This window comes from Pan paniscus, chromosome 3, assembly GCF_029289425.2.
Source record: "Pan paniscus chromosome 3, NHGRI_mPanPan1-v2.0_pri, whole genome shotgun sequence".
In the NCBI taxonomy this organism is placed as follows: domain Eukaryota; kingdom Metazoa; phylum Chordata; class Mammalia; order Primates; family Hominidae; genus Pan; species Pan paniscus.
In genome coordinates, this window is record NC_073252.2 from 187880155 (window position 1) to 187901297 (window position 21143).

Here is a 21143-nt window from a genome sequence, read left to right on the forward strand (position 1 = left end):
GACCCGCAGCGCGACGGCCTGCCGGGCCCTTGCGCGGTGGGACAGCCTGGGCCCGCTCAAGCGGGGCCGCAGGGCCAAGGTGTGCTTGCGCCACCCACGTCCCAGGGGAGCCCGTGGTGGGGCTGGGGCCGGGGTCCCCAGGTCGCCGGGGCGGCGTGGGAACCCCAAGCCGGGGCAGCTCCACCTCCCCAGCCCGCGCCCCCGGAGGCCTCCGCGCGGCAGGGGCAGATGCAAGGCATCCCGGCGCCCTCCCAGGCGCTCCAGGAGCCGGGGCGCTCGTCTGCACTCCCCGGCGGCCTGCTGCTGGATGAGCTCCTGGCGAGCCCGGAGTTTCTGCAGCAGGCGCAAGCTTTCCTAGAAACGGAGGCCCCGGGGGAGCTGGAGGCCTCGGAAGAGGCCGCCTCGCTGGAAGCACCCCTCAGCGAGGAAGAATACCGGGCTCTGCTGGAGGAGCTTTAGGACGCGGGGTTGGGACGGGGTCGGGTGGTTCGGGGCGAGGGCGGTGGCCTCTCTTTCGCGGGGAACACCTGGCTGGCTACGGAGGGGCGTGTCTTCGCCCCGCCCCCGCCACCGGGCTGACCGGCCTGGGATTCCTGCCTTCTAGGTCTAGGCCCGGTGAGAGACTCCACACAGCGGAGAACGGCCATTCTTTCCTGGGCATCCCGGGGATCCCAGAGCCGGCCCAGGTACCAGCAGGTGGGCCGCCTACTGCGCACGCGCGGGTTTGCGGGTCTGCGGGCAGCCGCCTGGGCTGTGGGAGCAGCCCGGGCAGAGCTCTCATGCCTTCCCGCCACCCCACCCCGCCGCCTGACCGCCCCCTCCCCACCCCCACCCCCCACCGCCGGAAAATGCGTCGTCCCCTGGGCTGGGTGGAGACCCCCGTCCCGCGAAACACCGGGCCCGCGCAGCGTCCAGGCCTGACGCCGCTCCGGCGGCTCTCGCCTCCTCTGCGCCTCCGCGCCACCGTCGCCCGCCCGCCCGCCCGCCCGGGCCCCTGCAGCCTCCCAGCTGCCAGCACGGAGCGCCTGGCGGCGGAACGCAGACCCCAGGCCCGGCGCACACCGGGGACGCTGAGCGTTCCAGGCGGGAGGGAAGGCGGGCAGAGATGGAGAGAGGAACGGGAGACCTAGAGGGGCGGAAGGATGGGCGGAGGGACGTTAGGAGGGAGGGAGGGAGGGAGGCAGGGAGGCAGGGAGGAACGGAGGGAAAGACAGAGCGACGCAGGGACTGGGGGCGGGCGGGAGGGAGCCGGGGACAGAGGGAGGAAGGCAGGGAGGAAAAGCGGTCTTCGGCCTCCGGGAGTAGCGGGACCCCCGCCCTCCGGGAAAACGGTCAGCGTCCGGCGCGGGCTGAGGGCTGGGCCCACAGCCGCCGCCGCGCCGGCCGGCGGGGCACTCATTCGCCCCGGTTCCGTGGCCCAGGGAGGGAGTGGGCGGTTTCCTCAGGGACAAAAGACCGGGACTCGGGTTGCCGTCGGGTTTTCACCCGCGCGGCTCACAGACCGCACATCCCCAGGCTGAGCCCTGCAACGCAGCGCGAGGCCGACAGCCCCGACCACGGAGGAGCCACACGCAGGACGACGGAGGCGTGATTTTGGTTTCCGCGTGGCTTCGCCCTCTGCAAGGCGGCCTGTTGCCCACGTCTCTCCGGCCCCCGAAAGGCTGGCCATGCTGACTGTTTGCTCCCGGAGCTCTGCGGGCACCCGGAAACATGCAGGGAAGGGTGGAAGCCCGGCATGGTGCCTTCGCTCTCCTTGCCAGCTTCCAAACCGGCCACACTGCAGACTCCCCATGTTGCCGCACACGGGAATCCATCGTCAGGCCATCACGCCGGGGAGGCATCTCCTCTCTGGGGTCTCGCTCTGGTCTTCTACGTGGAAATGAACGACAGCCACACGCCTGCGTGTGTGAGACTGTCCCGGCAACGGCGACACCCACAGGCATTGCCTCCTTCACGGAGAGAGGGCCTGGAACACTCAAGACTCCCACGGAGGTTCAGTTCCACACTCCCCTCCACCCTCCCAGGCTGGTTTCTCCCTGCTGCAGACGCGTGGGAGCCCAGAGAGCGGCTTCCCGTTCCCGCGGGATGCCTGGAGGGGTCCGGGGAGCCGGCCCCCGAAACGCGCCCCCCTCACCCCTTCCCCCTCTCCCCCCTCCACTTCGTCTCTCCGGCCCCACCACCACCACCACCACCAACACCACCACGCCCTCCCCCATCCCCCCCCCCCCCCACCACCACCACCACCCCGCCGGCCGCAGGCCTCGACTTGCCCTGGGTCCCTTCCGGGGTGGGGCGCGCTGTCCCAGGGGGGCTCACCGCCATTCATGAAGGGGTGGAGCCTGCCTGCCTGTGGGCCTTTATAAGGGCCGCTGGCTGGCTGGCTGGCTGTCCGGGCAGGCCTCCTGGCTGCACCTGCCGCAGTGCACAGGCCGGCTGAGGTGCACGGGAGCCCGCCGGCCTCTCTCTGCCCGCGTCCGTCCGTGAAATTCCGGCCGGGGCTCACCGCGATGGCCCTCCCGACACCTTCGGACAGCACCCTCCCCGCGGGAGCCCGGGGACCAGGACGGCGACGGAGACTCGTTTGGACCCCGAGCCAAAGCGAGGCCCTGCGAGCCTGCTTTGAGCGGAACCCGTACCCGGGCATCGCCACCAGAGAACGGCTGGCCCAGGCCATCGGCATTCCGGAGCCCAGGGTCCAGATTTGGTTTCAGAACGAGAGGTCACGCCAGCTGAGGCAGCACCGGCGGGAATCTCGGCCCTGGCCCGGGAGACGCGGCCCGCCAGAAGGCCGGCGAAAGCGGACCGCCGTCACCGGATCCCAGACCGCCCTGCTCCTCCGAGCCTTTGAGAAGGATCGCTTTCCAGGCATCGCCGCCCGGGAAGAGCTGGCCAGAGAGACGGGCCTCCCGGAGTCCAGGATTCAGATCTGGTTTCAGAATCGAAGGGCCAGGCACCCGGGACAGGGTGGCAGGGCGCCCGCGCAGGCAGGCGGCCTGTGCAACGCGGCCCCCGGCGGGTGTCACCCTGCTCCCTCGTGGGTCGCCTTCGCCCACACCGGCGCGTGGGGAACGGGGCTTCCCGCACCCCACGTGCCCTGCGCGCCTGGGGCTCTCCCACAGGGGGCTTTCGTGAGCCAGGCAGCGAGGGCCGCCCCCGTGCTGCAGCCCAGCCGGGCCGCGCCGGCAGAGGGGATCTCCCAACCTGCCCCGGCGCGCGGGGATTTTGCCTACGCCGCCCCGGCTCCTCCGGAAGGGGCGCTCTCCCACCCTCAGGCTCCTCGGTGGCCTCCGCACCCGGGCAAAAGCCGGGAGGACCGGGACCCGCAGCGCGACGGCCTGCCGGGCCCTTGCGCGGTGGGACAGCCTGGGCCCGCTCAAGCGGGGCCGCAGGGCCAAGGTGTGCTTGCGCCACCCACGTCCCAGGGGAGCCCGTGGTGGGGCTGGGGCCGGGGTCCCCAGGTCGCCGGGGCGGCGTGGGAACCCCAAGCCGGGGCAGCTCCACCTCCCCAGCCCGCGCCCCCGGAGGCCTCCGCGCGGCAGGGGCAGATGCAAGGCATCCCGGCGCCCTCCCAGGCGCTCCAGGAGCCGGGGCGCTCGTCTGCACTCCCCGGCGGCCTGCTGCTGGATGAGCTCCTGGCGAGCCCGGAGTTTCTGCAGCAGGCGCAAGCTTTCCTAGAAACGGAGGCCCCGGGGGAGCTGGAGGCCTCGGAAGAGGCCGCCTCGCTGGAAGCACCCCTCAGCGAGGAAGAATACCGGGCTCTGCTGGAGGAGCTTTAGGACGCGGGGTTGGGACGGGGTCGGGTGGTTCGGGGCGAGGGCGGTGGCCTCTCTTTCGCGGGGAACACCTGGCTGGCTACGGAGGGGCGTGTCTTCGCCCCGCCCCCGCCACCGGGCTGACCGGCCTGGGATTCCTGCCTTCTAGGTCTAGGCCCGGTGAGAGACTCCACACAGCGGAGAACGGCCATTCTTTCCTGGGCATCCCGGGGATCCCAGAGCCGGCCCAGGTACCAGCAGGTGGGCCGCCTACTGCGCACGCGCGGGTTTGCGGGTCTGCGGGCAGCCGCCTGGGCTGTGGGAGCAGCCCGGGCAGAGCTCTCATGCCTTCCCACCACCCCACCCCGCCGCCTGACCGCCCCCTCCCCACCCCCACCCCCCACCGCCGGAAAATGCGTCGTCCCCTGGGCTGGGTGGAGACCCCCGTCCCGCGAAACACCGGGCCCGCGCAGCGTCCAGGCCTGACGCCGCTCCGGCGGCTCTCGCCTCCTCTGCGCCTCCGCGCCACCGTCGCCCGCCCGCCCGCCCGCCCGGGCCCCTGCAGCCTCCCAGCTGCCAGCACGGAGCGCCTGGCGGCGGAACGCAGACCCCAGGCCCGGCGCACACCGGGGACGCTGAGCGTTCCAGGCGGGAGGGAAGGCGGGCAGAGATGGAGAGAGGAACGGGAGACCTAGAGGGGCGGAAGGATGGGCGGAGGGACGTTAGGAGGGAGGGAGGGAGGGAGGGAGGCAGGGAGGCAGGGAGGAACGGAAATGAACGACAGCCACACGCCTGCGTGTTAGACTGTCCCGGCAACGGCGACACCCACAGGCATTGCCTCCTTCACGGAGAGAGGGCCTGGAACACTCAAGACTCCCACGGAGGTTCAGTTCCACACTCCCCTCCACCCTCCCAGGCTGGTTTCTCCCTGCTGCAGACGCGTGGGAGCCCAGGGAGCCGCTTCCCGTTCCCGCGGGATCCCTGGAGAGGTCCGGAGAGCCAGCCACCGAAACGCGCCCCCCTCACCCCTTACCCCTCTCCCCCTTCCTCTTCGTCTCTCCGGCCCCACCACCACCACCATCACCAACACCACCACGCCCTCCCCCACCCACCCCTCCCACCACAACCACAACCCCGCAGGCCGCAGGCCTCGACTTGCCCTGGGTCCCTTCCGGGGTGGGGCTGGCTGTCCCTCCCTGCCTCCCGCCCTCCCTCCCTCCCTTCTAACGTCCCTCCGCCCATCCTTCCGCCCCTCTAGGTCTCCCGTTCCTCTCTCCATCTCTGCCCGCCTTCCCTCCCGCCTGGAACGCTCAGCGTCCCCGGTGTGCGCCGGGCCTGGGGTCTGCGTTCCGCCGCCAGGCGCTCCGTGCTGGCAGCTGGGAGGCTGCAGGGGCCCGGGCGGGCGGGCGACGGTGGCGCGGAGGCGCAGAGGAGGCGAGAGCCGCCGGAGCGGCGTCAGGCCTGGACGCTGCGCGGGCCCGGTGTTTCGCGGGACGGGGGTCTCCACCCAGCCCAGGGGACGACGCATTTTCCGGGGGTGGGGGGTGGGGGTGGGGTGGGGGCGGACAGGCGGCGGGGTGGGCTGGTGGAAAGGCGTGAGAGCTCTGCCCGGGCTGCTCCCACAGCCCAGGCGGCTGCCCGCAAACCCGCAAACCCGCGCGTGCGCAGTAGGCGGCCCACCTGCTGGTACCTGGGCCGGCTCTGGGATCCCCGGGATGCCCAGGAAAGAATGGCCGTTCTCCGCTGTGTGGAGTCTCTCACCGGGCCTAGACCTAGAAGGCAGGAATCCCAGGCCTGTCAGCCCGGTGGAGGGGGCGGGGCGAAGACACGCCCCTCCGTAGCCAGCCAGGTGTTCCCCGCGAAAGAGAGGCCACCGCCCTTGCCCCGAACCACCCGACCCCGTCCCAACCCCGCGTCCTAAAGCTCCTCCAGCAGAGCCCGGTATTCTTCCTCGCTGAGGGGTGCTTCCAGCGAGGCGGCCTCTTCCGAGGCCTCCAGCTCCCCCGGGGCCTCCGTTTCTAGGAAAGCTTGCGCCTGCTGCAGAAACTCCGGGCTCGCCAGGAGCTCATCCAGCAGCAGGCCGCCGGGGAGCGCAGCCGGCGCGGCCCGGCTGGGCTGCAGCACGGGGGCGGCCCTTGCTGCCTGGCCCACGAAAGCCCCCTGCGGGAGAGCCCCAGGCGCGCAGGGCACGTGGGGTGCGGGAAGCGACCCACGAGGCGACCCACGAGGGAGCAGGGTGACACCCGCCGGGGGCCGCGTTGCACAGGCCGCCTGCCTGCGCGGGCGCCCTGCCACCCTGTCCCGGGTGCCTGGCCCTTCGATTCTGAAACCAGATCTGAATCCTGGACTCCGGGAGGCCCGTCTCTCTGGCCAGCTCTTCCCGGGCGGCGATGCCTGGAAAGCGATCCTTCTCAAAGGCTCGGAGGAGCAGGGCGGTCTGGGATCCGGTGACGGCGGTCCGCTTTCGCCGGCCTTCTGGCGGGCCGCGTCTCCCGGGCCAGGGCCGAGATTCCCGCCGGTGCTGCCTCAGCTGGCGTGACCTCTCGTTCTGAAACCAAATCTGGACCCTGGGCTCCGGAATGCCGATGGCCTGGGCCAGCCGTTCTCTGGTGGCGATGCCCGTGTACGGGTTCCGCTCAAAGCAGGCTCGCAGGGCCTCGCTTTGGCTCGGGGTCCAAACGAGTCTCCGTCGCCGTCCTGGTCCCCGGGCTCCCGCGGGGAGGGTGCTGTCCGAAGGTGTCGGGAGGGCCATCGCGGTGAGCCCCGGCCGGAATTTCACGGACGGACGCGGGCAGAGAGAGGCCGGCGGGCTCCCGTGCACCTCAGCCGGCCTGTGCACTGCGGCAGGTGCAGCCAGGAGGCCTGCCCGGACAGCCAGCCAGCCAGCCAGCGGCCCTTATAAAGGCCCACAGGCAGGCAGGCTCCACCCCTTCATGAATGGCGGTGAGCCCCCCTGGGACAGCGCGCCCCACCCCGGAAGGGACCCAGGGCAAGTCGAGGCCTGCGGCCGGCGGGGTGGTGGTGGTGGGGGGGGGGGGGGGATGGGGGAGGGCGTGGTGGTGTTGGTGGTGGTGGTGGTGGTGGGGCCGGAGAGACGAAGTGGAGGGGGGAGAGGGGGAAGGGGTGAGGGGGGCGCGTTTCGGGGGCCGGCTCCCCGGACCCCTCCAGGCATCCCGCGGGAACGGGAAGCCGCTCTCTGGGCTCCCACGCGTCTGCAGCAGGGAGAAACCAGCCTGGGAGGGTGGAGGGGAGTGTGGAACTGAACCTCCGTGGGAGTCTTGAGTGTTCCAGGCCCTCTCTCCGTGAAGGAGGCAATGCCTGTGGGTGTCGCCGTTGCCGGGACAGTCTCACACACGCAGGCGTGTGGCTGTCGTTCATTTCCACGTAGAAGACCAGAGCGAGACCCCAGAGAGGAGATGCCTCCCCGGCGTGATGGCCTGACGATGGATTCCCGTGTGCGGCAACATGGGGAGTCTGCAGTGTGGCCGGTTTGGAAGCTGGCAAGGAGAGCGAAGGCACCATGCCGGGCTTCCACCCTTCCCTGCATGTTTCCGGGTGCCCGCAGAGCTCCGGGAGCAAACAGTCAGCATGGCCAGCCTTTCGGGGGCCGGAGAGACGTGGGCAACAGGCCGCCTTGCAGAGGGCGAAGCCACGCGGAAACCAAAATCACGCCTCCGTCGTCCTGCGTGTGGCTCCTCCGTGGTCGGGGCTGTCGGCCTCGCGCTGCGTTGCAGGGCTCAGCCTGGGGATGTGCGGTCTGTGAGCCGCGCGGGTGAAAACCCGACGGCAACCCGAGTCCCGGTCTTTTGTCCCTGAGGAAACCGCCCACTCCCTCCCTGGGCCACGGAACCGGGGCGAATGAGTGCCCCGCCGGCCGGCGCGGCGGCGGCTGTGGGCCCAGCCCTCAGCCCGCGCCGGACGCTGACCGTTTTCCCGGAGGGCGGGGGTCCCGCTACTCCCGGAGGCCGAAGACCGCTTTTCCTCCCTGCCTTCCTCCCTCTGTCCCCGGCTCCCTCCCGCCCGCCCCCAGTCCCTGCGTCGCTCTGTCTTTCCCTCCGTTCCTCCCTGCCTCCCTGCCTCCCTCCCTCCCTCCCTCCTAACGTCCCTCCGCCCATCCTTCCGCCCCTCTAGGTCTCCCGTTCCTCTCTCCATCTCTGCCCGCCTTCCCTCCCGCCTGGAACGCTCAGCGTCCCCGGTGTGCGCCGGGCCTGGGGTCTGCGTTCCGCCGCCAGGCGCTCCGTGCTGGCAGCTGGGAGGCTGCAGGGGCCCGGGCGGGCGGGCGGGCGACGGTGGCGCGGAGGCGCAGAGGAGGCGAGAGCCGCCGGAGCGGCGTCAGGCCTGGACGCTGCGCGGGCCCGGTGTTTCGCGGGACGGGGGTCTCCACCCAGCCCAGGGGACGACGCATTTTCCGGCGGTGGGGGGTGGGGGTGGGGGTGGGGAGGGGGCGGTCAGGCGGCGGGGTGGGGTGGTGGGAAGGCATGAGAGCTCTGCCCGGGCTGCTCCCACAGCCCAGGCGGCTGCCCGCAAACCCGCAAACCCGCGCGTGCGCAGTAGGCGGCCCACCTGCTGGTACCTGGGCCGGCTCTGGGATCCCCGGGATGCCCAGGAAAGAATGGCCGTTCTCCGCTGTGTGGAGTCTCTCACCGGGCCTAGACCTAGAAGGCAGGAATCCCAGGCCGGTCAGCCCGGTGGCGGGGGCGGGGCGAAGACACGCCCCTCCGTAGCCAGCCAGGTGTTCCCCGCGAAAGAGAGGCCACCGCCCTCGCCCCGAACCACCCGACCCCGTCCCAACCCCGCGTCCTAAAGCTCCTCCAGCAGAGCCCGGTATTCTTCCTCGCTGAGGGGTGCTTCCAGCGAGGCGGCCTCTTCCGAGGCCTCCAGCTCCCCCGGGGCCTCCGTTTCTAGGAAAGCTTGCGCCTGCTGCAGAAACTCCGGGCTCGCCAGGAGCTCATCCAGCAGCAGGCCGCCGGGGAGTGCAGACGAGCGCCCCGGCTCCTGGAGCGCCTGGGAGTGCGCCGGGATGCCTTGCATCTGCCCCTGCCGCGCGGAGGCCTCCGGGGGCGCGGGCTGGGGAGGTGGAGCTGCCCCGGCTTGGGGTTCCCACGCCGCCCCGGCGACCTGGGGACCCCGGCCCCAGCCCCACCACGGGCTCCCCTGGGACGTGGGTGGCGCAAGCACACCTTGGCCCTGCGGCCCCGCTTGAGCGGGCCCAGGCTGTCCCACCGCGCAAGGGCCCGGCAGGCCGTCGCGCTGCGGGTCCCGGTCCTCCCGGCTTTTGCCCGGGTGCGGAGGCCACCGAGGAGCCTGAGGGTGGGAGAGCGCCCCTTCCGGAGGAGCCGGGGCGGCGTAGGCAAAATCCCCGCGCGCCGGGGCAGGTTGGGAGATCCCCTCTGCCGGCGCGGCCCGGCTGGGCTGCAGCACGGGGGCGGCCCTTGCTGCCTGGCCCACGAAAGCCCCCTGCGGGAGAGCCCCAGGCGCGCAGGGCACGTGGGGTGCGGGAAGCGACCCACGAGGCGACCCACGAGGGAGCAGGGTGACACCCGCCGGGGGCCGCGTTGCACAGGCCGCCTGCCTGCGCGGGCGCCCTGCCACCCTGTCCCGGGTGCCTGGCCCTTCGATTCTGAAACCAGATCTGAATCCTGGACTCCGGGAGGCCCGTCTCTCTGGCCAGCTCTTCCCGGGCGGCGATGCCTGGAAAGCGATCCTTCTCAAAGGCTCGGAGGAGCAGGGCGGTCTGGGATCCGGTGACGGCGGTCCGCTTTCGCCGGCCTTCTGGCGGGCCGCGTCTCCCGGGCCAGGGCCGAGATTCCCGCCGGTGCTGCCTCAGCTGGCGTGACCTCTCGTTCTGAAACCAAATCTGGACCCTGGGCTCCGGAATGCCGATGGCCTGGGCCAGCCGTTCTCTGGTGGCGATGCCCGTGTACGGGTTCCGCTCAAAGCAGGCTCGCAGGGCCTCGCTTTGGCTCGGGGTCCAAACGAGTCTCCGTCGCCGTCCTGGTCCCCGGGCTCCCGCGGGGAGGGTGCTGTCCGAAGGTGTCGGGAGGGCCATCGCGGTGAGCCCCGGCCGGAATTTCACGGACGGACGCGGGCAGAGAGAGGCCGGCGGGCTCCCGTGCACCTCAGCCGGCCTGTGCACTGCGGCAGGTGCAGCCAGGAGGCCTGCCCGGACAGCCAGCCAGCCAGCCAGCGGCCCTTATAAAGGCCCACAGGCAGGCAGGCTCCACCCCTTCATGAATGGCGGTGAGCCCCCCTGGGACAGCGCGCCCCACCCCGGAAGGGACCCAGGGCAAGTCGAGGCCTGCGGCCGGCGGGGTGGTGGTGGTGGGGGGGGGGGGGGGGATGGGGGAGGGCGTGGTGGTGTTGGTGGTGGTGGTGGTGGTGGGGCCGGAGAGACGAAGTGGAGGGGGGAGAGGGGGAAGGGGTGAGGGGGGCGCGTTTCGGGGGCCGGCTCCCCGGACCCCTCCAGGCATCCCGCGGGAACGGGAAGCCGCTCTCTGGGCTCCCACGCGTCTGCAGCAGGGAGAAACCAGCCTGGGAGGGTGGAGGGGAGTGTGGAACTGAACCTCCGTGGGAGTCTTGAGTGTTCCAGGCCCTCTCTCCGTGAAGGAGGCAATGCCTGTGGGTGTCGCCGTTGCCGGGACAGTCTCACACACGCAGGCGTGTGGCTGTCGTTCATTTCCACGTAGAAGACCAGAGCGAGACCCCAGAGAGGAGATGCCTCCCCGGCGTGATGGCCTGACGATGGATTCCCGTGTGCGGCAACATGGGGAGTCTGCAGTGTGGCCGGTTTGGAAGCTGGCAAGGAGAGCGAAGGCACCATGCCGGGCTTCCACCCTTCCCTGCATGTTTCCGGGTGCCCGCAGAGCTCCGGGAGCAAACAGTCAGCATGGCCAGCCTTTCGGGGGCCGGAGAGACGTGGGCAACAGGCCGCCTTGCAGAGGGCGAAGCCACGCGGAAACCAAAATCACGCCTCCGTCGTCCTGCGTGTGGCTCCTCCGTGGTCGGGGCTGTCGGCCTCGCGCTGCGTTGCAGGGCTCAGCCTGGGGATGTGCGGTCTGTGAGCCGCGCGGGTGAAAACCCGACGGCAACCCGAGTCCCGGTCTTTTGTCCCTGAGGAAACCGCCCACTCCCTCCCTGGGCCACGGAACCGGGGCGAATGAGTGCCCCGCCGGCCGGCGCGGCGGCGGCTGTGGGCCCAGCCCTCAGCCCGCGCCGGACGCTGACCGTTTTCCCGGAGGGCGGGGGTCCCGCTACTCCCGGAGGCCGAAGACCGCTTTTCCTCCCTGCCTTCCTCCCTCTGTCCCCGGCTCCCTCCCGCCCGCCCCCAGTCCCTGCGTCGCTCTGTCTTTCCCTCCGTTCCTCCCTGCCTCCCTGCCTCCCTCCCTCCCTCCCTCCTAACGTCCCTCCGCCCATCCTTCCGCCCCTCTAGGTCTCCCGTTCCTCTCTCCATCTCTGCCCGCCTTCCCTCCCGCCTGGAACGCTCAGCGTCCCCGGTGTGCGCCGGGCCTGGGGTCTGCGTTCCGCCGCCAGGCGCTCCGTGCTGGCAGCTGGGAGGCTGCAGGGGCCCGGGCGGGCGGGCGGGCGACGGTGGCGCGGAGGCGCAGAGGAGGCGAGAGCCGCCGGAGCGGCGTCAGGCCTGGACGCTGCGCGGGCCCGGTGTTTCGCGGGACGGGGGTCTCCACCCAGCCCAGGGGACGACGCATTTTCCGGCGGTGGGGGGTGGGGGTGGGGGTGGGGAGGGGGCGGTCAGGCGGCGGGGTGGGGTGGTGGGAAGGCATGAGAGCTCTGCCCGGGCTGCTCCCACAGCCCAGGCGGCTGCCCGCAAACCCGCAAACCCGCGCGTGCGCAGTAGGCGGCCCACCTGCTGGTACCTGGGCCGGCTCTGGGATCCCCGGGATGCCCAGGAAAGAATGGCCGTTCTCCGCTGTGTGGAGTCTCTCACCGGGCCTAGACCTAGAAGGCAGGAATCCCAGGCCGGTCAGCCCGGTGGCGGGGGCGGGGCGAAGACACGCCCCTCCGTAGCCAGCCAGGTGTTCCCCGCGAAAGAGAGGCCACCGCCCTCGCCCCGAACCACCCGACCCCGTCCCAACCCCGCGTCCTAAAGCTCCTCCAGCAGAGCCCGGTATTCTTCCTCGCTGAGGGGTGCTTCCAGCGAGGCGGCCTCTTCCGAGGCCTCCAGCTCCCCCGGGGCCTCCGTTTCTAGGAAAGCTTGCGCCTGCTGCAGAAACTCCGGGCTCGCCAGGAGCTCATCCAGCAGCAGGCCGCCGGGGAGTGCAGACGAGCGCCCCGGCTCCTGGAGCGCCTGGGAGTGCGCCGGGATGCCTTGCATCTGCCCCTGCCGCGCGGAGGCCTCCGGGGGCGCGGGCTGGGGAGGTGGAGCTGCCCCGGCTTGGGGTTCCCACGCCGCCCCGGCGACCTGGGGACCCCGGCCCCAGCCCCACCACGGGCTCCCCTGGGACGTGGGTGGCGCAAGCACACCTTGGCCCTGCGGCCCCGCTTGAGCGGGCCCAGGCTGTCCCACCGCGCAAGGGCCCGGCAGGCCGTCGCGCTGCGGGTCCCGGTCCTCCCGGCTTTTGCCCGGGTGCGGAGGCCACCGAGGAGCCTGAGGGTGGGAGAGCGCCCCTTCCGGAGGAGCCGGGGCGGCGTAGGCAAAATCCCCGCGCGCCGGGGCAGGTTGGGAGATCCCCTCTGCCGGCGCGGCCCGGCTGGGCTGCAGCACGGGGGCGGCCCTCGCTGCCTGGCTCACGAAAGCCCCCTGTGGGAGAGCCCCAGGCGCGCAGGGCACGTGGGGTGCGGGAAGCCCCGTTCCCCACGCGCCGGTGTGGGCGAAGGCGACCCACGAGGGAGCAGGGTGACACCCGCCGGGGGCCGCGTTGCACAGGCCGCCTGCCTGCGCGGGCGCCCTGCCACCCTGTCCCGGGTGCCTGGCCCTTCGATTCTGAAACCAGATCTGAATCCTGGACTCCGGGAGGCCCGTCTCTCTGGCCAGCTCTTCCCGGGCGGCGATGCCTGGAAAGCGATCCTTCTCAAAGGCTCGGAGGAGCAGGGCGGTCTGGGATCCGGTGACGGCGGTCCGCTTTCGCCGGCCTTCTGGCGGGCCGCGTCTCCCGGGCCAGGGCCGAGATTCCCGCCGGTGCTGCCTCAGCTGGCGTGACCTCTCGTTCTGAAACCAAATCTGGACCCTGGGCTCCGGAATGCCGATGGCCTGGGCCAGCCGTTCTCTGGTGGCGATGCCCGTGTACGGGTTCCGCTCAAAGCAGGCTCGCAGGGCCTCGCTTTGGCTCGGGGTCCAAACGAGTCTCCGTCGCCGTCCTGGTCCCCGGGCTCCCGCGGGGAGGGTGCTGTCCGAAGGTGTCGGGAGGGCCATCGCGGTGAGCCCCGGCCGGAATTTCACGGACGGACGCGGGCAGAGAGAGGCCGGCGGGCTCCCGTGCACCTCAGCCGGCCTGTGCACTGCGGCAGGTGCAGCCAGGAGGCCTGCCCGGACAGCCAGCCAGCCAGCCAGCGGCCCTTATAAAGGCCCACAGGCAGGCAGGCTCCACCCCTTCATGAATGGCGGTGAGCCCCCCTGGGACAGCGCGCCCCACCCCGGAAGGGACCCAGGGCAAGTCGAGGCCTGCGGCCGGCGGGGTGGTGGTGGTGGTGGGGGGGGGGGGATGGGGGAGGGCGTGGTGGTGTTGGTGGTGGTGGTGGTGGTGGGGCCGGAGAGACGAAGTGGAGGGGGGAGAGGGGGAAGGGGTGAGGGGGGCGCGTTTCGGGGGCCGGCTCCCCGGACCCCTCCAGGCATCCCGCGGGAACGGGAAGCCGCTCTCTGGGCTCCCACGCGTCTGCAGCAGGGAGAAACCAGCCTGGGAGGGTGGAGGGGAGTGTGGAACTGAACCTCCGTGGGAGTCTTGAGTGTTCCAGGCCCTCTCTCCGTGAAGGAGGCAATGCCTGTGGGTGTCGCCGTTGCCGGGACAGTCTCACACACGCAGGCGTGTGGCTGTCGTTCATTTCCACGTAGAAGACCAGAGCGAGACCCCAGAGAGGAGATGCCTCCCCGGCGTGATGGCCTGACGATGGATTCCCGTGTGCGGCAACACGGGGAGTCTGCAGTGTGGCCGGTTTGGAAGCTGGCAAGGAGAGCGAAGGCACCATGCCGGGCTTCCACCCTTCCCTGCATGTTTCCGGGTGCCCGCAGAGCTCCGGGAGCAAACAGTCAGCATGGCCAGCCTTTCGGGGGCCGGAGAGACGTGGGCAACAGGCCGCCTTGCAGAGGGCGAAGCCACGCGGAAACCAAAATCACGCCTCCGTCGTCCTGCGTGTGGCTCCTCCGTGGTCGGGGCTGTCGGCCTCGCGCTGCGTTGCAGGGCTCAGCCTGGGGATGTGCGGTCTGTGAGCCGCGCGGGTGAAAACCCGACGGCAACCCGAGTCCCGGTCTTTTGTCCCTGAGGAAACCGCCCACTCCCTCCCTGGGCCACGGAACCGGGGCGAATGAGTGCCCCGCCGGCCGGCGCGGCGGCGGCTGTGGGCCCAGCCCTCAGCCCGCGCCGGACGCTGACCGTTTTCCCGGAGGGCGGGGGTCCCGCTACTCCCGGAGGCCGAAGACCGCTTTTCCTCCCTGCCTTCCTCCCTCTGTCCCCGGCTCCCTCCCGCCCGCCCCCAGTCCCTGCGTCGCTCTGTCTTTCCCTCCGTTCCTCCCTGCCTCCCTGCCTCCCTCCCTCCCTCCCTCCTAACGTCCCTCCGCCCATCCTTCCGCCCCTCTAGGTCTCCCGTTCCTCTCTCCATCTCTGCCCGCCTTCCCTCCCGCCTGGAACGCTCAGCGTCCCCGGTGTGCGCCGGGCCTGGGGTCTGCGTTCCGCCGCCAGGCGCTCCGTGCTGGCAGCTGGGAGGCTGCAGGGGCCCGGGCGGGCGGGCGGGCGGGCGACGGTGGCGCGGAGGCGCAGAGGAGGCGAGAGCCGCCGGAGCGGCGTCAGGCCTGGACGCTGCGCGGGCCCGGTGTTTCGCGGGACGGGGGTCTCCACCCAGCCCAGGGGACGACGCATTTTCCGGCGGTGGGGGGTGGGGGTGGGGAGGGGGCGGTCAGGCGGCGGGGTGGGGTGGTGGGAAGGCATGAGAGCTCTGCCCGGGCTGCTCCCACAGCCCAGGCGGCTGCCCGCAGACCCGCAAACCCGCGCGTGCGCAGTAGGCGGCCCACCTGCTGGTACCTGGGCCGGCTCTGGGATCCCCGGGATGCCCAGGAAAGAATGGCCGTTCTCCGCTGTGTGGAGTCTCTCACCGGGCCTAGACCTAGAAGGCAGGAATCCCAGGCCGGTCAGCCCGGTGGCGGGGGCGGGGCGAAGACACGCCCCTCCGTAGCCAGCCAGGTGTTCCCCGCGAAAGAGAGGCCACCGCCCTCGCCCCGAACCACCCGACCCCGTCCCAACCCCGCGTCCTAAAGCTCCTCCAGCAGAGCCCGGTATTCTTCCTCGCTGAGGGGTGCTTCCAGCGAGGCGGCCTCTTCCGAGGCCTCCAGCTCCCCCGGGGCCTCCGTTTCTAGGAAAGCTTGCGCCTGCTGCAGAAACTCCGGGCTCGCCAGGAGCTCATCCAGCAGCAGGCCGCCGGGGAGTGCAGACGAGCGCCCCGGCTCCTGGAGCGCCTGGGAGGGCGCCGGGATGCCTTGCATCTGCCCCTGCCGCGCGGAGGCCTCCGGGGGCGCGGGCTGGGGAGGTGGAGCTGCCCCGGCTTGGGGTTCCCACGCCGCCCCGGCGACCTGGGGACCCCGGCCCCAGCCCCACCACGGGCTCCCCTGGGACGTGGGTGGCGCAAGCACACCTTGGCCCTGCGGCCCCGCTTGAGCGGGCCCAGGCTGTCCCACCGCGCAAGGGCCCGGCAGGCCGTCGCGCTGCGGGTCCCGGTCCTCCCGGCTTTTGCCCGGGTGCGGAGGCCACCGAGGAGCCTGAGGGTGGGAGAGCGCCCCTTCCGGAGGAGCCGGGGCGGCGTAGGCAAAATCCCCGCGCGCCGGGGCAGGTTGGGAGATCCCCTCTGCCGGCGCGGCCCGGCTGGGCTGCAGCACGGGGGCGGCCCTCGCTGCCTGGCTCACGAAAGCCCCCTGTGGGAGAGCCCCAGGCGCGCAGGGCACGTGGGGTGCGGGAAGCCCCGTTCCCCACGCGCCGGTGTGGGCGAAGGCGACCCACGAGGGAGCAGGGTGACACCCGCCGGGGGCCGCGTTGCACAGGCCGCCTGCCTGCGCGGGCGCCCTGCCACCCTGTCCCGGGTGCCTGGCCCTTCGATTCTGAAACCAGATCTGAATCCTGGACTCCGGGAGGCCCGTCTCTCTGGCCAGCTCTTCCCGGGCGGCGATGCCTGGAAAGCGATCCTTCTCAAAGGCTCGGAGGAGCAGGGCGGTCTGGGATCCGGTGACGGCGGTCCGCTTTCGCCGGCCTTCTGGCGGGCCGCGTCTCCCGGGCCAGGGCCGAGATTCCCGCCGGTGCTGCCTCAGCTGGCGTGACCTCTCGTTCTGAAACCAAATCTGGACCCTGGGCTCCGGAATGCCGATGGCCTGGGCCAGCCGTTCTCTGGTGGCGATGCCCGTGTACGGGTTCCGCTCAAAGCAGGCTCGCAGGGCCTCGCTTTGGCTCGGGGTCCAAACGAGTCTCCGTCGCCGTCCTGGTCCCCGGGCTCCCGCGGGGAGGGTGCTGTCCGAAGGTGTCGGGAGGGCCATCGCGGTGAGCCCCGGCCGGAATTTCACGGACGGACGCGGGCAGAGAGAGGCCGGCGGGCTCCCGTGCACCTCAGCCGGCCTGTGCACTGCGGCAGGTGCAGCCAGGAGGCCTGCCCGGACAGCCAGCCAGCCAGCCAGCGGCCCTTATAAAGGCCCACAGGCAGGCAGGCTCCACCCCTTCATGAATGGCGGTGAGCCCCCCTGGGACAGCCCGCCCCACCCCGGAAGGGACCCAGGGCAAGTCGAGGCCTGCGGCCGGCGGGGTGGTGGTGGTGGTGTTGGGGGGGGGGGGATGGGGGAGGGCGTGGTGGTGTTGGTGGTGGTGGGGCCGGAGAGACGAAGAGGAGGGGGGAGAGGGGGAAGCGGTGAGGGGGGCGCGTTTCGGGGGCCGGCTCCCCGGACACCTCCAGGCATCCCGCGGGAACGGGAAGCCGCTCTCTGGGCTCCCACGCGTCTGCAGCAGGGAGAAACCAGCCTGGGAGGGTGGAGGGGAGTGTGGAACTGAACCTCCGTGGGAGTCTTGAGTGTTCCAGGCCCTCTCTCCGTGAAGGAGGCAATGCCTGTGGGTGTCGCCGTTGCCGGGACAGTCTCACACACGCAGGCGTGTGGCTGTCGTTCATTTCCACGTAGAAGACCAGAGCGAGACCCCAGAGAGGAGATGCCTCCCCGGCGTGATGGCCTGACGATGGATTCCCGTGTGCGGCAACACGGGGAGTCTGCAGTGTGGCCGGTTTGGAAGCTGGCAAGGAGAGCGAAGGCACCATGCCGGGCTTCCACCCTTCCCTGCATGTTTCCGGGTGCCCGCAGAGCTCCGGGAGCAAACAGTCAGCATGGCCAGCCTTTCGGGGGCCGGAGAGACGTGGGCAACAGGCCGCCTTGCAGAGGGCGAAGCCACGCGGAAACCAAAATCACGCCTCCGTCGTCCTGCGTGTGGCTCCTCCGTGGTCGGGGCTGTCGGCCTCGCGCTGCGTTGCAGGGCTCAGCCTGGGGATGTGCGGTCTGTGAGCCGCGCGGGTGAAAACCCGACGGCAACCCGAGTCCCGGTCTTTTGTCCCTGAGGAAACCGCCCACTCCCTCCCTGGGCCACGGAACCGGGGCGAATGAGTGCCCCGCCGGCCGGCGCGGCGGCGGCTGTGGGCCCAGCCCTCAGCCCGCGCCGGACGCTGACCGTTTTCCCGGAGGGCGGGGGTCCCGCTACTCCCGGAGGCCGAAGACCGCTTTTCCTCCCTGCCTTCCTCCCTCTGTCCCCGGCTCCCTCCCGCCCGCCCCCAGTCCCTGCGTCGCTCTGTCTTTCCCTCCGTTCCTCCCTGCCTCCCTGCCTCCCTCCCTCCCTCCCTCCTAACGTCCCTCCGCCCATCCTTCCGCCCCTCTAGGTCTCCCGTTCCTCTCTCCATCTCTGCCCGCCTTCCCTCCCGCCTGGAACGCTCAGCGTCCCCGGTGTGCGCCGGGCCTGGGGTCTGCGTTCCGCCGCCAGGCGCTCCGTGCTGGCAGCTGGGAGGCTGCAGGGGCCCGGGCGGGCGGGCGGGCGGGCGACGGTGGCGCGGAGGCGCAGAGGAGGCGAGAGCCGCCGGAGCGGCGTCAGGCCTGGACGCTGCGCGGGCCCGGTGTTTCGCGGGACGGGGGTCTCCACCCAGCCCAGGGGACGACGCATTTTCCGGCGGTGGGGGGTGGGGGTGGGGAGGGGGCGGTCAGGCGGCGGGGTGGGGTGGTGGGAAGGCATGAGAGCTCTGCCCGGGCTGCTCCCACAGCCCAGGCGGCTGCCCGCAGACCCGCAAACCCGCGCGTGCGCAGTAGGCGGCCCACCTGCTGGTACCTGGGCCGGCTCTGGGATCCCCGGGATGCCCAGGAAAGAATGGCCGTTCTCCGCTGTGTGGAGTCTCTCACCGGGCCTAGACCTAGAAGGCAGGAATCCCAGGCCGGTCAGCCCGGTGGCGGGGGCGGGGCGAAGACACGCCCCTCCGTAGCCAGCCAGGTGTTCCCCGCGAAAGAGAGGCCACCGCCCTCGCCCCGAACCACCCGACCCCGTCCCAACCCCGCGTCCTAAAGCTCCTCCAGCAGAGCCCGGTATTCTTCCTCGCTGAGGGGTGCTTCCAGCGAGGCGGCCTCTTCCGAGGCCTCCAGCTCCCCCGGGGCCTCCGTTTCTAGGAAAGCTTGCGCCTGCTGCAGAAACTCCGGGCTCGCCAGGAGCTCATCCAGCAGCAGGCCGCCGGGGAGTGCAGACGAGCGCCCCGGCTCCTGGAGCGCCTGGGAGGGCGCCGGGATGCCTTGCATCTGCCCCTGCCGCGCGGAGGCCTCCGGGGGCGCGGGCTGGGGAGGTGGAGCTGCCCCGGCTTGGGGTTCCCACGCCGCCCCGGCGACCTGGGGACCCCGGCCCCAGCCCCACCACGGGCTCCCCTGGGACGTGGGTGGCGCAAGCACACCTTGGCCCTGCGGCCCCGCTTGAGCGGGCCCAGGCTGTCCCACCGCGCAAGGGCCCGGCAGGCCGTCGCGCTGCGGGTCCCGGTCCTCCCGGCTTTTGCCCGGGTGCGGAGGCCACCGAGGAGCCTGAGGGTGGGAGAGCGCCCCTTCCGGAGGAGCCGGGGCGGCGTAGGCAAAATCCCCGCGCGCCGGGGCAGGTTGGGAGATCCCCTCTGCCGGCGCGGCCCGGCTGGGCTGCAGCACGGGGGCGGCCCTCGCTGCCTGGCTCACGAAAGCCCCCTGTGGGAGAGCCCCAGGCGCGCAGGGCACGTGGGGTGCGGGAAGCCCCGTTCCCCACGCGCCGGTGTGGGCGAAGGCGACCCACGAGGGAGCAGGGTGACACCCGCCGGGGGCCGCGTTGCACAGGCCGCCTGCCTGCGCGGGCGCCCTGCCACCCTGTCCCGGGTGCCTGGCCCTTCGATTCTGAAACCAGATCTGAATCCTGGACTCCGGGAGGCCCGTCTCTCTGGCCAGCTCTTCCCGGGCGGCGATGCCTGGAAAGCGATCCTTCTCAAAGGCTCGGAGGAGCAGGGCGGTCTGGGATCCGGTGACGGCGGTCCGCTTTCGCCGGCCTTCTGGCGGGCCGCGTCTCCCGGGCCAGGGCCGAGATTCCCGCCGGTGCTGCCTCAGCTGGCGTGACCTCTCGTTCTGAAACCAAATCTGGACCCTGGGCTCCGGAATGCCGATGGCCTGGGCCAGCCGTTCTCTGGTGGCGATGCCCGGGTACGGGTTCCGCTCAAAGCAGGCTCGCAGGGCCTCGCTTTGGCTCGGGGTCCAAACGAGTCTCCGTCGCCGTCCTGGTCCCCGGGCTCCCGCGGGGAGGGTGCTGTCCGAAGGTGTCGGGAGGGCCATCGCGGTGAGCCCCGGCCGGAATTTCACGGACGGACGCGGGCAGAGAGAGGCCGGCGGGCTCCCGTGCACCTCAGCCGGCCTGTGCACTGCGGCAGGTGCAGCCAGGAGGCCTGCCCGGACAGCCAGCCAGCCAGCCAGCGGCCCTTATAAAGGCCCACAGGCAGGCAGGCTCCACCCCTTCATGAATGGCGGTGAGCCCCCCTGGGACAGCGCGCCCCACCCCGGAAGGGACCCAGGGCAAGTCGAGGCCTGCGGCCGGCGGGGTGGTGGTGGTGGTGGGGGGGGGGGGATGGGGGAGGGCGTGGTGGTGTTGGTGGTGGTGGTGGTGGTGGGGCCGGAGAGACGAAGTGGAGGGGGGAGAGGGGGAAGGGGTGAGGGGGGCGCGTTTCGGGGGCCGGCTCCCCGGACCCCTCCAGGCATCCCGCGGGAACGGGAAGCCGCTCTCTGGGCTCCCACGCGTCTGCAGCAGGGAGAAACCAGCCTGGGAGGGTGGAGGGGAGTGTGGAACTGAACCTCCGTGGGAGTCTTGAGTGTTCCAGGCCCTCTCTCCATGAAGGAGGCAATGCCTGTGGGTGTCGCCGTTGCCGGGACAGTCTCACACACGCAGGCGTGTGGCTGTCGTTCATTTCCACGTAGAAGACCAGAGCGAGACCCCAGAGAGGAGATGCCTCCCCGGCGTGATGGCCTGACGATGGATTCCCGTGTGCGGCAACATGGGGAGTCTGCAGTGTGGCCGGTTTGGAAGCTGGCAAGGAGAGCGAAGGCACCATGCCGGGCTTCCACCCTTCCCTGCATGTTTCCGGGTGCCCGCAGAGCTCCGGGAGCAAACAGTCAGCATGGCCAGCCTTTCGGGGGCCGGAGAGACGTGGGCAACAGGCCGCCTTGCAGAGGGCGAAGCCACGCGGAAACCAAAATCACGCCTCCGTCGTCCTGCGTGTGGCTCCTCCGTGGTCGGGGCTGTCGGCCTCGCGCTGCGTTGCAGGGCTCAGCCTGGGGATGTGCGGTCTGTGAGCCGCGCGGGTGAAAACCCGACGGCAACCCGAGTCCCGGTCTTTTGTCCCTGAGGAAACCGCCCACTCCCTCCCTGGGCTACGGAACCGGGGCGAATGAGTGCCCCGCCGGCCGGCGCGGCGGCGGCTGTGGGCCCAGCCCTCAGCCCGCGCCGGACGCTGACCGTTTTCCCGGAGGGCGGGGGTCCCGCTACTCCCGGAGGCCGAAGACCGCTTTTCCTCCCTGCCTTCCTCCCTCTGTCCCCGGCTCCCTCCCGCCCGCCCCCAGTCCCTGCGTCGCTCTGTCTTTCCCTCCGTTCCTCCCTGCCTCCCTGCCTCCCTCCCTCCCTCCCTCCTAACGTCCCTCCGCCCATCCTTCCGCCCCTCTAGGTCTCCCGTTCCTCTCTCCAT

The 21143-nt window shown here is 71.6% G+C and overlaps 1 protein-coding gene and 5 pseudogenes across 1 annotated transcript; 1 reads left to right on the forward strand and 5 right to left on the reverse strand.

Annotated features, from left to right (window-relative positions):
- The first annotated feature begins 1105 nt into the window (after nucleotides 1-1105).
- On the forward strand, nucleotides 1106-3675 carry LOC134730219 (proline-rich protein 36-like; annotated as a pseudogene).
- Nucleotides 3676-5524: 1849 nt separating this feature from the next.
- Nucleotides 5525-7904, reverse strand: LOC134730328 (lysine-specific demethylase 6B-like; annotated as a pseudogene).
- Nucleotides 7905-8314: 410 nt separating this feature from the next.
- LOC134730220 (double homeobox protein 4C-like) lies at nucleotides 8315-9801 on the reverse strand. Its single transcript, XM_063603600.1, has 2 exons — nucleotides 8545-9801; nucleotides 8315-8407 (listed from the first exon to the last, which is right to left on the reverse strand). The coding sequence occupies exon 1, from the start codon at nucleotides 9799-9801 to the stop codon at nucleotides 8701-8703; it is 1101 nt and encodes a 366-aa protein (XP_063459670.1). The 3' UTR covers nucleotides 8315-8407; nucleotides 8545-8700.
- Nucleotides 9802-11951: 2150 nt separating this feature from the next.
- On the reverse strand, nucleotides 11952-14519 carry LOC134730221 (proline-rich protein 36-like; annotated as a pseudogene).
- Nucleotides 14520-15266: 747 nt separating this feature from the next.
- Nucleotides 15267-17828, reverse strand: LOC134730222 (proline-rich protein 36-like; annotated as a pseudogene).
- Nucleotides 17829-18575: 747 nt separating this feature from the next.
- LOC134730223 (proline-rich protein 36-like) lies at nucleotides 18576-21143 on the reverse strand (annotated as a pseudogene).